Source organism: Canis lupus, chromosome 20, assembly GCF_048164855.1.
Source record: "Canis lupus baileyi chromosome 20, mCanLup2.hap1, whole genome shotgun sequence".
Lineage (NCBI taxonomy): Eukaryota > Metazoa > Chordata > Mammalia > Carnivora > Canidae > Canis > Canis lupus.
The window spans coordinates 50,628,564-50,643,734 of NC_132857.1; the positions used below are offsets into that span (position 1 = coordinate 50,628,564).

Genomic DNA, 15,171 nt, shown 5'->3' on the forward strand with positions numbered 1-15,171 from the left:
AGAAATTTAACTATTAGTATAACCATGACAACTTTTATTTGATCACTTACATCAAATGAATATTGGGGAAGTGTGATGCAAGATGAAAAAAATGTGAAACTGAGGTGTTCTTTTTTTTTTTAAACATTACTTCTTCAGTTTTAGGCCTTGAGCTCTCACTATAATGTAGTCAAAATAGGTACCTATATTTTATGCTGTTAGAATTCAGTAAAGATAGAGTCTAAACTAATTTCAAAAAATAATTTAAATTCACTTCAAATGGATTTAGTATATTTTGGCATAAATTTTTATACCTACTTAATTTAATTCAAATATAATGACTTCATCATGAAGTCCAAAGTGTCTCCAAATACAATAGTTATTAAATTCCATTCCTCCTAAAAGGATAATCCACTTATTTGTAGAATCACTGTAGCCATATCATTTAACATTTTTTAGGACTTTTTGAATATTTGGCATATTTTATTACACATTTCCTGCATACATTTTCAGCTTCCTTAAGATGGAATAAATTCCCCTTTGGTTCATAGTCAAAGATTGATAGTAAATGAAATGTGAATGATACTTAGTTCAAACGTAGGATTGTTTTAGTCCTTTGGCCTTAAACCTTAGATTTTGATATTTGAAGGCATTTTTTTTTGATGCTTCAGTCCTGTTTTAGACATATTTTTTTCATAGCAGAATAGTGGCTGTTTTTCAGGGAAAAAAAAAAAGAAAACATCTAAATAAGGATATTGGGTGATCCTTTAAATTGAGCTATCTGTAACATAACAGTAAAGAAGCAAGTGACTTTTTTTCTAAGATCTGCATTCCGGATTTCACAACTGAAACCAAATCACCATAGTCCTTTTCTCATTTGCACAGAGTCCTTGACTGTATGAGATTGTTTGCTGAGGACTAGTGAACTAGAAATCAAGATCTTTGTAATCTCTTAATTCTATCATTTAAAATGATGCCAATTTGATAGAATGGCATTCTCATTTTCCTCATTTGCTTCATTTTCTTCATTTGCAAAATTACTTTATGATAGTGGAGGGAAGCTGCATTTGAAGAATGTTTATTATGTGCTTTGAGATCATTAAAGCTGATATCACTTTGCATACCAAGTGGTAGTATTCACGTCCCTAATACACTAAGGTTCTGATATAATCAACCTTTAAAGAATAACGTATCATGACCAACAGTTTATGTATAATTCCATGACATAACTGTGTCTGCAGTAATTACTCACTCCTCTGAAATCTTGACATGAGCATTGTCTGTGCCACTCACATTGGGACTCACATAAGCCATTTTCTATTGTTATTTATCTTTATATGCATATGTCCTATTTATGCAAACAGACTGTGAGCTTTTTGGGGGGTGGTATATCCTTAGCTTCTAGCAATGTGCCTTGTACTTAATGGACGCTTAATCAGTCCTTGATTACTAGGGGGATATTTGGTCAGATACATTCCCTTTTGGTCTCATGAACAAAGAATTATTTGTGGAATTTATTCTGTGATAGGAAAGGTGCTAATATCAAAGAGGGGAACACATATCACTCAATATCTCTTGTACCTTTGATAGTCTCAAATGCAGTTGAGGTCAAACTGAGTGGAAATAAGACAACAATATTCAGCCATCAAATATGTTTTACTGCTAAGGTACCTATCCATAGCATAAAGTTGTGCATGGATCATCGTCATATACATTTGATCATTATTTATAAAAGGTTGGTAATAACTAAATTAAGATGTCTATAGTGTTTACTCTGTGGAACCATAGTTTTATTTTGCTTTTGTGCTATCTTTATTTTTTTCCAAATTCTTCATAATAAACACAATTATTTTTATAATTAGGAAAAAATGTGAAATTCTAAAAAGTTTTTCTATTCCGGTGAACCAAATTACAGAAATTTTTAGCAGTATCAATGCCTTTCTATATATTATTTTTCACTTAAGTTAAAATCAAACACGGGAAAGACTAAATGCCAGACTGTATAGTGGCAAGGACAATACTTGATGTTACTGAAAAGGGCAATACTTAAATAAACATAAACACTACTCATTAAAACTCCTCAAAGATGTTTAAATTAGCATAACAATACTCCATGTGTTCATTAAAGCCTGAACAACACATTTCTTCTCTCCTCATCACTTATTGGTGGAGTTTGAAGCTGGGAGATACCTGCTTCCATCTTCAGAAGAACCACAACAAGGGCACAGACCTAGATTCCTAGACCAGAGGAAAACTATTGTTGAAATAATACCCAAAAGCCTTAAAGAATGTGTCAATGTGTCTATTCTTCCCATTGCCAAGTGGATATCCTCATATGATTTACTAGGCATCCATGTGTCACCAGCAAGAGTTCAGACAGGTCCTTATTGAGTGTGAAACGTTTGAGGCAAATTTCCCCAGACAGGTAATTCAAGATATCTATTATTGACAACAGTAGCACATTTCATTAAGACTGCTTTGGTGCCAGGATAGATCGCTTCAAAATATGAGTTGGTGGCAAGGAGGGATTTCAACAGATGTTTGTCTAAAGTAGGCCACTAAGTGAGATGGAGACTAGCCATTCTTGCCTAAACCCAATTGCATTTTCCGTAAGTTCTTTCCTCATCCACCTCACGCCAGCATCTGTCACTTAAGCAAAACATGATATAGAAAGAACACATTAGCATGGCTTAATATCAAATCTTTTGTGCCGGTTATTAGTATTACATCACTTTAGATTGTTATCAGCAATTGTTCACTCAAAAGGGTTAGTCAAAGCTAAAACAGTCTTTGCTGATGTCTTTTTCCCCCAAGAGTGTTGAAAATTCGATTGTTCAAACTGCAAATATGATTCAGCAAACCATTTATCTGAAAACCTTAAAGAGGTAATGTAAAATATGGATTGAGAAACCTGGATTAAATGGGCTCGGGCAGCCAAAGACTTTGAAACTGCTTTCCTGTGAATATCTGGGATAGAGCAGAACAAAGTCAATTACTGACTGTAATTAAGAAGTGGAAGCATTTAAACTGTAGAGAGCAGTAGCAGACTTCTCCAGACTGCCTAGTAACTGGAAAGATTAGTGGGAAGACAGAGGAAAGAATGCAAACTGTATCTTTCCGATAGTATATTTTGAATGAATTGCATTCATATAGTTCTCTGATCCAGCTTCCTCAAATGAATTCATAAATCACTGATTATGTATGATTAATGCAGCAATATATTTGGATAAAGAAACTTTTAAAATACATTTTGTTTTCGGTTGTGTTGGCAGTAAAAGATCCCCTTTGCATTGCATAGCATGCACCAAAAATGCAAATGTACTGCTGAAGTACTTACATTTTATCACTGTTTGAATTTACTAGACTGAAAACTGAACTGTTAGCTCTTTCCTCAAACCCTCAGAATATAGTAAATCTAATTATGTTTGTTTCTTGTACTTTGAAATGTTTCTTTTTATAATTTTAATAATGGTTTATTTATAATGGCAGAGAAATATATTAGACAGTACACTGTGTTTGGGCTAATTCATATTTCTTTGTGTATGTTAACAAATTGTGATGTTATATAATACATTCATAATCAAAATATTTAAATTTAAATTAGAATGAAGGTAGAGGTCAAGGACATTACTGGTTTTCTTGGGTTAGTTACAAGTGACCTTATATTTCTAGATTACTATTTCTGTGGCAACACTTCATAGAATAAATATTTGGAACTTTATGTAAGTAAAGAACATTGCTAGGGTGTTCAGATAATTAGGCAAACATCAGCTTAACTGTCTTTTAATAGATACATAAAACAGAGGACTATTTGGAGGCTATTTTGAGCCATCCCAAATCTTACATGCAATTTTACTTTAAAAAAAAGAGCCATTGGCTCTGGTAGTCTGTCAAATTCTAATGTGGATAATTAAATTCCTCTTATTTTCTAATCTTTCAGTTCTCATAATTGCATATCCTTGGATAGTTCCTCTCCTTACAGTTGTAAAACATCGGAACGCATCTCACTCAAGAATGGTTGTATTGCAGCACTGAGAGATGTTGCATCTTTATATAGTTTTTCTAAAAATAAATGACAAGTGAATATATATGTATGTGTATAATCGAAGATTTCTTTAAGACTCCGAGATCATTGTCATTAAATTTTGCCATAAGAATCACTGAAACCTTCTGAGTGAGCTATTTTGGGTAATAATTGTCACTTGAATGATAGAATTATAGAGACATCCTGAAGCATGATTTGTGATTTTCTGAACCTGTGCCACATTTCAGTGTTCACCTCCAATTTAGAGCAAGTAAGGCTGAGAAGAGGTGACTAGCTCCTGATTGAGTATTTTGAAATGTCAGTCCTCTCAACCTCTGAAGCCTTGCCTGATGTGTGACAGTAGTCGGGAAATGTTCATCTTCCAGTTGAAACAAAAAGTCAATACAAAGGGAAAATCTTCACAGTTCAGATTGATGGCCTAATACAGAGAGCGTGTCCACACCCACTCTAATCAAATTCGCCTCTAAGTAGCCTTTTATGCGTGAAATCAAGAGCATTGCTCTGTTTCTATAGGGTCACACTCTTCTCTCGCAATTCTGCGGGGGAAAAGATGCACTGTAGTGAAAAACATATAGTTACATGTTAAATATTGCCAACTACTTAGTAGCTCTGAGAGTCTGAAATGGGGATGTTCACTTGATAAATACTCTCCATGAGAGGTTCAAATATGTAAATAAACTTTTATTCTAATACACTCCTTTTGTGAGGGAAATTAGTCCTTTATTACTTTCCTATAGATCTTTATCATAGGAAAGTAGAAGTAGCCAAATGTTATTCATTTGAATGACCTTTTGGAAAAGTCTGCATTAGTCTCTTTGGTAAATAATCTGTTTTACAGCCCTCCATAAAAGGAAATCAAATATAGAGATACTATTAGATTTGAAAAAGACAAACAGGAAAGAGCCAAAAGTGCAGAATGAATTCTGACACACCCGGGTACATTTTTCTGAGGTTCTGACTTAAGTGGATGCCGTCTGCATCATTCTGAACTTCCTGACTTGCCTCTTCTTGACTTGGAGTAATTCGGCTTTAGTCCTACTCTGAGTTAATCGTTCTATTATTACAACAATAATGTATTTGTTATGACATGAAAAAACAGTTTATAGAGAGCAGTTCAAAATGATCCTAGTCTCCCAGTTCCCAGAAAGACAATTACTGGAATACAAGAAAATATTTTGGTGTATTGAAGTGTGTTTTTCAAACAGTATATATATATACATATATATGCAGTATATATATATATTTTTTTCATTTTTTAATGTAAGAGATCTATTTTATATGGTTTGCTTACCTGTCGATTTTTTCTTTTCAGATCACAACAGTATCAGGAAATGAATTCCTTCTACAGTCAGATATTGACTTCATCATATTGGATTGGTTCCACGCTATCAAAAATGCAATTGACAGATTGGTATGTATTTGTTTTGGCTGTTACCTTTATTAATTAAAATGTTGTCACTTAAATTGTGTTGCTTAGGCATATAACACACACATTTAAATGGATCCTCTAGATTGAGAGATATTAAGTTATTTTAAGTTTAGATAGAGTCCACTAAAACCTGATTCAACAGACTTGATTTGTAGAGCTGAATATCATTTGATTTCTCTCTTTCAAAAAACACAGTGCATTCATTTCCCCCACTGAAATAACATGGACATTCATTTACTAGAAACTGTAAAAAGCACACAAGCACTTAATGACTACTGAGTTTTCACATTTTCAGTTTATGTAGTCTGTAATACATATTCTTGAAAATAAATATCAATGTATTTAATTAAGCCCATGCTCACTCTTATAACACCAGTAAATAATAATCCTTTGTACTGACTTTCATTATCTTTCCAGCGACACTAGATTGTTCTTCTCATGAAAATTATCAATCTGAAACTTCATAAAATTACCCTAAATCATATATTCAGAGTATATTTTTAAAGAATCAAATTATTTAAAACTACCATTATATACTGATTCTAGACCAAACATCTAATTTTTGGACACTAATATTTGCAAAATGTTGAGAAAAAAAACTATCCTTGAGAGCTTTGTATAAGGTATAAAATAAAATAGGGAATGACAGCATTTTCTGTGTGACTTTATTGCTTTTAACTGCAGTCTTCCTTTATATCATTTTTGGACTAAAACCTTAAAAAATAACAAATTGACTTTTCTCCATCATCCATATAGTCCCCTCATTCAGACATGCTTGACTGCTCACACCCACATCCACCCACCCACACACAGAGTTTGTTGTTGTCATTAAGAGTAGACTCTGGAGTCAAACTGCCTGAGTTTGAATCCTGGTTCCATCCTTTGCTAGCTGTGTGGCCTTAGGCAGTTTACTTATCTCTTTTGGCTTCCGTTTCCTTGTCTGGAAAGTAGGGGTAATAAATGATATCTACCTCGTAGTATTACTGTGATGATTAATTGAGTTAATACATGAGCAGTGCTTGGGGTAATGCACAGCATTTAGTAAGTTTATATATATGTACATGGCTATTATTAAATTTGATTATTGAGCTTAGCATAGAGACCCTTTTCTAAAATAATTATCTTAGTTCAATCTTCCCTTAAAATCTAACATCAAAATATATCACTAAGCTATTTGGTGAATCCTTTCTTCCTTGTAAAATTATTCAGTCTAATTGTTTGTTATTTCCAGCCAAAGGATCCAAGTGGTTCATCAAGAAACCTGGAATTATTCAAAATCCAGAGATCCTCCAGTACTGAATTACTAAGTCACTACGATAATGATACAAAAGAACAGAAACCAGAACACAGAAAATCTTTAAGTAAGTATTTTTTTTTTTTACTTGCTGATTTTAACTTTGCCTAAATGCAATGCTTATGAAATATAAATGCATTGAAATAAGATTTCAGCCAAACTCATACTACTCATGGAAGATTCGTAGCCATTTCCTGGCCAGGGATTCATGCACTGGAGGGCAGTCTGGGTGCTTTGCTCACGTCATTGTTGGTAATGCCTTTTGAGAAAATAATTGTTCCAAGGTCATGGTCTCTGCTTACAGCAAATCTCTGAGTCTCTGAGTAATATCCACAGCGTTCAGATTGGTGATTGATTTTAAAAGTGGGAAATGTCAAGCATCCCCAAACCTTGGTATGCGGAGTATTTGATTTTCATACATTAAAAGATGCCTGAGTGACCGCCACAGTTGGACCAACTTAAACCAATAGGCTATGCAACCTTCCATACTGTCAAACCACCAAAAAAAAATTAGAAATGTGGGAAGTGAATAATATGTTCTCTAGGGTCACATCAAGTTCTAATATTCTGAAAGAAATGAATTTGGAGTAAAAAGGGCCAATCTCATGATATAGCAATCTTGAATATACCTCTCAACCTTGCTCATTCTGTTCCTTCTCAACGAAAGGAGATTATGAAAAGGTGTCCAACATATCTCACAGCTGGTTTGAGTTTTGGCTTCTTGAAAGGTGTCTCCAAAATCAAAGCAGGTGTCTCAAGAATCAAAGGAGACCAATTTCTCAAAGTGTCAAAAATTATAGTACTTTTCTTGGATCATCTATCTACCTAGCTATCCTCAATCTTCTGAATCACTATTTTTTCTGCCATCTCCCTATGATCTGATATCAGAGCTAGTTACTTTCTAGCTTTTTGAATTACAGAGAACTCCATAAGTAGGGAAAGGCTACTAACAGAATATCTACACATGTACATGAGTACATGTGCTAAATGACTATATGTGTATATGCATATATTTGTGTGCATTAGAGAAGACTCTCTCTCTATATATATATACACACACATATATGTATGTATATATAAACATAGATGCACTCTCACACACATACGACAAGAAAGAGAGAAGCTATTTATATATAACATATCTTCCAGAGCTAAATTATTGGGATCTTAAAATTATCTAGAAATAGCATGACAACTTTGAGTAGAAGCACCCCTTCAAAATTAAGTCATTATTCAAAAACCCATACCATAATTTCAGCAACTGCTAGAAACATATTTAGCTAGCCAGTTGTGTTAAGTTGGAGTTTAAAATGATCAATGTTAATGTCTTAAACTGTATGGTGCTTTGCAAATTAAGTTATTTGTGGAGAGTTAGCCGTGCCATTTTAAAAGATTATTCCATAAGGTGGTACAGTTTGGAGTTATCTCATTTAAATGTTTCCCTTTAATTTCTGGTCATCTGGTGAAGTATCTTTTACTGATGGCAATTACTTAATATGGGATCAAATTTAAGGTAACATTTTAGAATTAGAATTCAGTTGTGGGTATGTTAATGTATCCATGCGAACATTCTGTTGTATATATAATAGGATAGATGAGGTAATGACTGGTAGAGGCTTGGAGGATACCTGGACGTGCTTCTAGAGCCTGAAGTTTGGGAGAAAATAAAGATTTGTAAAAGTATCTGAGAAACATTGAAGCAAATGGATTCTGTGTTCAGCAATAGTCACTTGAAATCTTTAGGATGATACTGGGGAGAAAATGTTTCTACAGATAACGCACCAGCTCCTCCTATTTAGAATTTATTTTTGATTGGGAAAGATAATTATTTGTGTATTTAGGGCTTAAATTCAATCCTGGTTGGAGATAAGGGAAGAGACATATGATTGTTCTACTCATGTTCAAATGTACCTAATTCTCTAGGGACCTCATCTTTACTTTTTCCTTTGCAGTTCAAAAATAATGACAGCTAGCAACATTAAGCAGGCATTGTTCTAAATTCTGATTTATGTCGACTCACCTAATCCTCCCACCCACCCAGTGAATCAATTCTACTACTAACTCTATTTTATAGATGAGAAAACTGAGGTGCAGAAAATTAAGGACATTTGTAAAAGACAAATTATGGGGACAGGTTACAAACTCATGCAGTTTGAGATTACAGCCTGTGCTTTTAGCCATTAGACTACAGCGAAGTGAACAAATAAAAGGTAAACTTTGTATCAACTTTGGACCTGGATGGAAATATTACACTAAAAATGAGATGCATAGAAATCAGTAAATTTAAATAGGGACCCAAAAACACATTAGCAAGAGAATTAAAACCAGATGTCTCTGGAGTTTGATTTCACTATTAAAATAAAGGGGTCATTTCGTTGTAATGCTAGCCCTAATTTTAGAAAATGCTTCATTTCTATATTTTGATGGATATTTATAGCTGTGAGCCCTTTTTAAGTCTTAGTAGGTTTTTATGCAATATAGGATACAGTTAATATCCATCTATTACTTTGAATTAAGCTCGTTTACTATTTAGGTATTGATTTTCCTTTGAAAGGTATAATGATTAACCCACCCACACCGTATCAAATTAGACTATGCATTTGAAATAGTGACTGGCATATTTTATATTTGATCCTTTTTAAAATACTTCTTCAAGTAGGAAATATATTGTGCAAAACCTCTCTGATCTCAGTCCTAGATTTGAACATCCAAACTTAGGTTTTTAAAACATGCATTTAGGTTTATGTTACCCTTTTGAGATTAAATAATTATGTGGAATTAGAGATTCACAGTATCTCCTTCCTTATTAGTAGTCTAAGCAGGAACTTTATTGTCAGTTTGCTGCCTTTGGCTTCCTGTGCCCTTGATGTTCCCATGAGTTTTGTCGCCAAGATTGTAGACAGATAAAGCCAGAATTACTTTTTTTAAAGGCATGTGAACATCATTAGCAGCTAACAGGTGGTCATTTCATTGTCCAGTTTCTCTGGGTAACATGGGAAAAAATATGTACTCTCAATGAGTGAATTGTGAAAGCTAAGTGCTTAAATATACTTTCCTTTTTAAAATATGATTCTAACCTGCCAACATTATTAAGGACTAATCAGATATTTTAAGATATCAGTTGAGACTAACAGACAAGAAGCCAGAAAATTCAATGTAAGGGCCAAATCACTGTGGGAAATTCAGGACACCAGCATGGGATGAGAGTGGGAGAGCAGCTCTCCAGGGAGGGTTGTTAATGGAAAGTGGAGAGTCAATCAAAGAAAATGCTAGCATATTTTTCCAAGGAAAGAGAAGTATCTTTCACTGATGGCAAAAAGGAAAGGCTCAAATATAAATCCTGCATCAGATAACCTTGGAGAGGTTTTTTAACTTTTCTGAGCTTTACTTTGTAGATCTATAAAAATGGGTCTAATACTGTCCTTGCAGGATAGCATGAGAATTTGAAATTAGATATGTAAATACTCACAGCAGGCACTCAATGAGCAGGAGCTCTTATTATTATCCTCTGTGTCCCCAAGCAGATGGTATCAAAATAGGACGTGAGCCTAGGATAGTGTCTAATGGAAGAATGGAACAGAACAAATATACTTGACATCCTCTCCCCAAGTATAGAGAAAATAGGTGGAAAGAGTCTGAATTGGATATGGGAGTCATAGCTACAAAAATCTAAATATGAGCAGCTGGTCTTTCTCCTGGCGACTCCCCAGGTGAAAATGGCAGCCAGGGCATTCTTGGGAGCAGCACACCAGGAAATAGTAGAAGGGAGCCAAGAGATACTCATGATTCTTCTATGCCTAGAAGAGCTGGTCATGAAGAAGTTCCAGTTGATGGAAGGGATTCAGCTTGTAGCCATTTCATTATTCCTTTAGGCATAGCCTTAGTTTATTCATTAACTCACGTATTCATTCTTCTGCATTAATCGATATACCTGAAGGTACACAAGTAAAATTCATGAGTTCACTCATTTGCACTTTCTATGTTTTAAAATTATTTTTGTATTTGGGTTATGCTTTAGAAGTGGTATACTGCATGCTGATCAAACGCTAAACTGTAAAATCCGTAAGTGGAGACCTTGGATAATTTTTATATAAAAATGACACATTTGGCATTATAAACAAACACCCCCAAATGAACATGAACTAGAAGAATAAAATCAAAAGGTAAGAGAACTGAAAGAAAATGAGTTTTCTTTTAGCTGTCTTATGATGTTTTCATAAAAAAGAAATGTGGGTGAAATACTGAAAGTATTCAGATATGGCTTTCCCAGTTGCATCTCCCCTTAATGATGTGTGTAGGAGGGGTGTACTTACCAGGCTCCAGGGGTAAAGAAAGGAATGGAAAAATTGGAATGAGATATTCATACAATGTAGAAAATGAAAATACTTCTGAACCTTTAATAATATCTTTGTTTAAAAATTTGTCTGCAAAGTAATCATGATTATGCCAAGTGAAAACAAGTCTGTTAGAGAAGGCAGTTAGTTTTTTGTACTAATCTAAATAATTATAACACTGGTCATCCACAACTGTAAGTAGACTATGTTCTCAAAGTCCAATTGTAAACTGGATGCTTAGATCTTAGCACACTTTCATAAGGAAACCACGGACCAGCCACAAAAGCACACTTGGACCTTATGCAATCATTTAGAATGTTGTTTTTAGGGAACAGCTTGTTCTGAGTTTGTTGCACCTCTGGCCCTAAGAGCTAAGACTTTCCAGTACCATTGCTTTCCATCTGGTTTCTCTTTTCCCCCTCCGCTACTCCTGTACCAACTCCACCAAAGCAATTAGAATGACCCACCAGAATGGCTTTGGCCAGGAGGTTCCTGGACCCTGAAAATCCTCAGTGGTGTCAAAGAGGGAATGCAGAGCCTCCAAATCCAGAAGCAAATAGTGGGAAAAAGAGAGAACGAAGGACTGGGAAAGATTTTTGCAGCATGGGCAGGGAAGTGAGTCCTTTGCAGGGGCAGATGTTCTTTGTACGAAATGTGTGTAATGACAGATTAAGTCTGGTATTGTCCCAAATGTTAATATTTGATGAATCTAGGTGGTGTCTTTAGGAGTGATCATTATGCTCCTGTTTTCTGTATGTTAAAAAGTTTCACAATTAAAAATGAGTACACACACATTCTGTACTACTCATGGTCATAATTCAATAAAAGAATATACATATTTCCATATTTTCTACTCCTGGCTTGAAAATTTCTAAAGATCAAATTTTCTGAATATGAGTTATATTAAGACCTCTTTAAGTAAAAAAAAAAAACACTGATAATTCATTATTTTCTTGTTTTTTCTCCAAAAGCTGATATATTTTTTCTCTGACCATTATGGCCTTTCTGGTAACAGTGTAATTAAAGAAATTCATAAGATGTTTATTATCGTCCAAAATGGAAAAGTCATACTAGTTTCTTGGATGAATATGTGATTAGCAATTGTTTAAAACACATATTGTGAAGTCTGTTCTGGAGACCCATATAAAGACATATTTTAAAGTTTCTTCTTAAGAATTTTGTATGAAACAGCCTAATCTTGCCAATGCATGAAAATAATAAGATGGATAAGCCATCTGCCAAGAAAATGAAAACAATATTAAAATTGCACAAATAAAGTATATCTCATTCTGAAGAAACAGAAAATCTCTTACCTGGAAACAACAAAAACACCACAGTATTTATACAGAGTATTATAGGGTATTGTGTTGTCGGACAGACAAAGGTTTTCAATTTGGGTAGGATGGTCTATCATCTGATTCTTGTTTTTTCCCCTACAATTGATATTGCTACCCTGGCACCAATTTTGGTCAGTATTTGCACCTGAAAAAAATAACTATTGAAGAAAAATATGAAAATAAAAATTGCTTTGTTTTACAATAGTCGGAAAACAATATCAGAGGAGTAGTGAGTGTCAGTTCTTTTGTTGATCGTTTTCCACAGGTTCAGGGAATCCTTTATTTCAAAACATTTCTGTAACAGAAGAAAAAATGAAATATTTTAAATGAAAACTTATGCTGCTTAAGAGGGAGCATTTAAACACTGTGAGAAAAAATAGTAAAGATTAGACACACACTTGATAGTCGGGCGTCCAAACTATTTTGCCAAAATGGTTGTATTCATGAAGGTTACAGGACTTCACTGAGGCACTGTGTGACTATAGCAATTGTTCTGACATGTGTTCCCAAGATAGTTAGCAGCAATCCCAGCTTTCCTGGGACCCATAGATTGCAGTTTATTCAAACCATTCAGCTCCCCATGAATCATTTGATAAGAGGACCTAGTTATAAGCTGAGCAAAGAATATTCTGATTAATCTCTTCTTTCCCTTCTAAGGGGTTGATCTTGCCCTCTGACCTGTGGGTGTCCATTGTCATGTATCTTGTAACATCAGCTACTCTGAGAGTCTATCTAACCCTATCAGCACTCAAGCACTAGATCACCCCATCTCTTCCTGACCCTGGCAGTAACTCCATGACCATTTTTCCCCTTAGATGAACTGCATTTAATCAATTTCTGATTTCATTGGGTCAAATGGCACCTTTCTTTCAATAATAGGCCAAATCCAAAGGGCTTACTCTTGAGCAATATTTCCTTAGCATTAATACACTACTGTGATTGTAAACAATATAAAAAGTGCTCTTTGATCTCCTCTGAAATTTCCCCTCCGTTTATTCTATGACTCCAGAATGGGTATATATTAACATTTCCTTGTAAAGTTAAATGTATAATATTTGTCCCCTACTGTCATATCAAGTTTAAAGTATCTTAGCTAAACACGATACATAAGCTATTCTTATAGTGAATCCCTGTGCAGACAAAAACAGTCTTTTGAATGCACATGGTCACCTCTTTTTGTATATAGAATTTATTTGGTCTGCTCCTTTTTGTTTGTGGAATATAGGAGCTATGTTAATTCTCTTCAAAATGATAAAAGAAAGTAATCTGCTTTTTAATGCATTTATTTGGGTGTCCCAAATAGGCCTAATAGTATGCTTAGGGGAAAAATGATATAATCTGAAATTTTCTTGGAAAATAAGCTTATTTCTCATTACTAATCGTAAAACCCACATCCATGCAAGGAAAATCAGGTATTGCTTTCACCCAAAAGTATGAGATGTATTCAATAATAACAACTGTGTCTATCCAAATTAAATAAAGTGTGACCTATAACATTAGGACTCTTAGCTTCCTTCAAGAAATGTCTCATGAGTGACTCGTGGAAAGGTAAATCAGTCTGCCAATTTATCTTTCCTTGATTATTTAGATAGAACCTGAAGCCAAGTACTCCTGCTACTTAATTTCCCTAATATAAATAAATATATATTTTTTGTGTACAAAATTAATTGACCTAAAAAAGTAGAGGCCAAATGGGAGATGCAATGGCCAAATAGAAAATGTAAGGACTGGGACTGTGCCATTAGAGTTGATGTCCTCCAAAATTGAAGTCAAAGGTTAAGAGCAACTTCTAATCAAATGACTGCATTGAAATGGTTCAAGTAAAAGTTCCTCAACAGAAAACTCTTCATGACCTGTGTCCTTGTCTGCAGATTTTTCCCACTACTGCCTGACCCATGATTTATATTCCAGAGAAACATGGTGCTTGTAATCCCTGACACACAGGACTCTCTGCTTGCTCTTACCTTTAAGTCAAGATCTTCCTTTGCTAAACTAACATTCTTTAAGACTCAGCTCAGGCCACATCTTCTTCAGAAAACTTCCTGGATCTCTGTGATGAGTTAGATGATCTTCCTTGGTTTTCTTATAATGTTCAGTCCATATCTCTATCATTACAACTACTGAAGTGTGTTACAGTAAGCTAATTAAGTGGGTCTATCTACCCACTAAGCTACCAGACTCTGAAAAGGACTCTAATTTACCCTTATATCTGCTACTTGCAGAGTGGCTTGATAATATCTGAGAGTATTCAAAATGTGTAGTATTAAATTAGTTAATAAAAGAATTAGAATATTCACATGACCAATATCAACATATTACTTGTTCTGTGCTAAAAATGATGAAATTTCTGAAACTTGTTTAGGAACAATAATAAATTGTTCTTTGTTCTGATTACTTGTACTGGGTTGACATTTTAAGGTCACTATATGTCTCTCTAGTTTTCTCTTAGAACTTTAAATCTCAAAGCAATGGTATGTTTTCTGCAGGTCACATGTACTGTGCCTAACAAAATCACATACAAATAAGTGCTTTATTCTGTAGTGAGAATAAAAATGGCCACGACCTTGCAGGAGAGGAAAGGAGGAATCCCAATCCCTTTGCTTAAAGTTACTGTCCTCTCAACATCTTTCTCTCATGCATTCTAGCTTCTATTTTACTTGAGAGAACAACTCTGGTTCATTTTTACTCTTTAGACTTTTCTATAGGCTCTGATTTAGAATTTGCAAAGCTCTATTGAAAACAAGAAAAAAGGA

At 34.4% G+C, this 15,171-nt stretch overlaps 1 protein-coding gene across 3 annotated transcripts in view; it reads left to right on the forward strand.

Moving 5' to 3' along the window:
- Window positions 1-15,171, forward strand: part of ARHGAP15 (Rho GTPase activating protein 15) — a 608,584-nt gene that overhangs the window by 298,038 nt on the left and 295,375 nt on the right. For all 3 annotated transcript variants that reach the window (XM_072789067.1, XM_072789068.1, XM_072789069.1), the window contains 2 exons: window positions 5,337-5,435; window positions 6,685-6,814. In XM_072789067.1, the coding sequence (XP_072645168.1) occupies window positions 5,337-5,435; window positions 6,685-6,814 (229 nt within the window). The remainder of the gene's footprint in view (window positions 1-5,336; window positions 5,436-6,684; window positions 6,815-15,171) is intronic.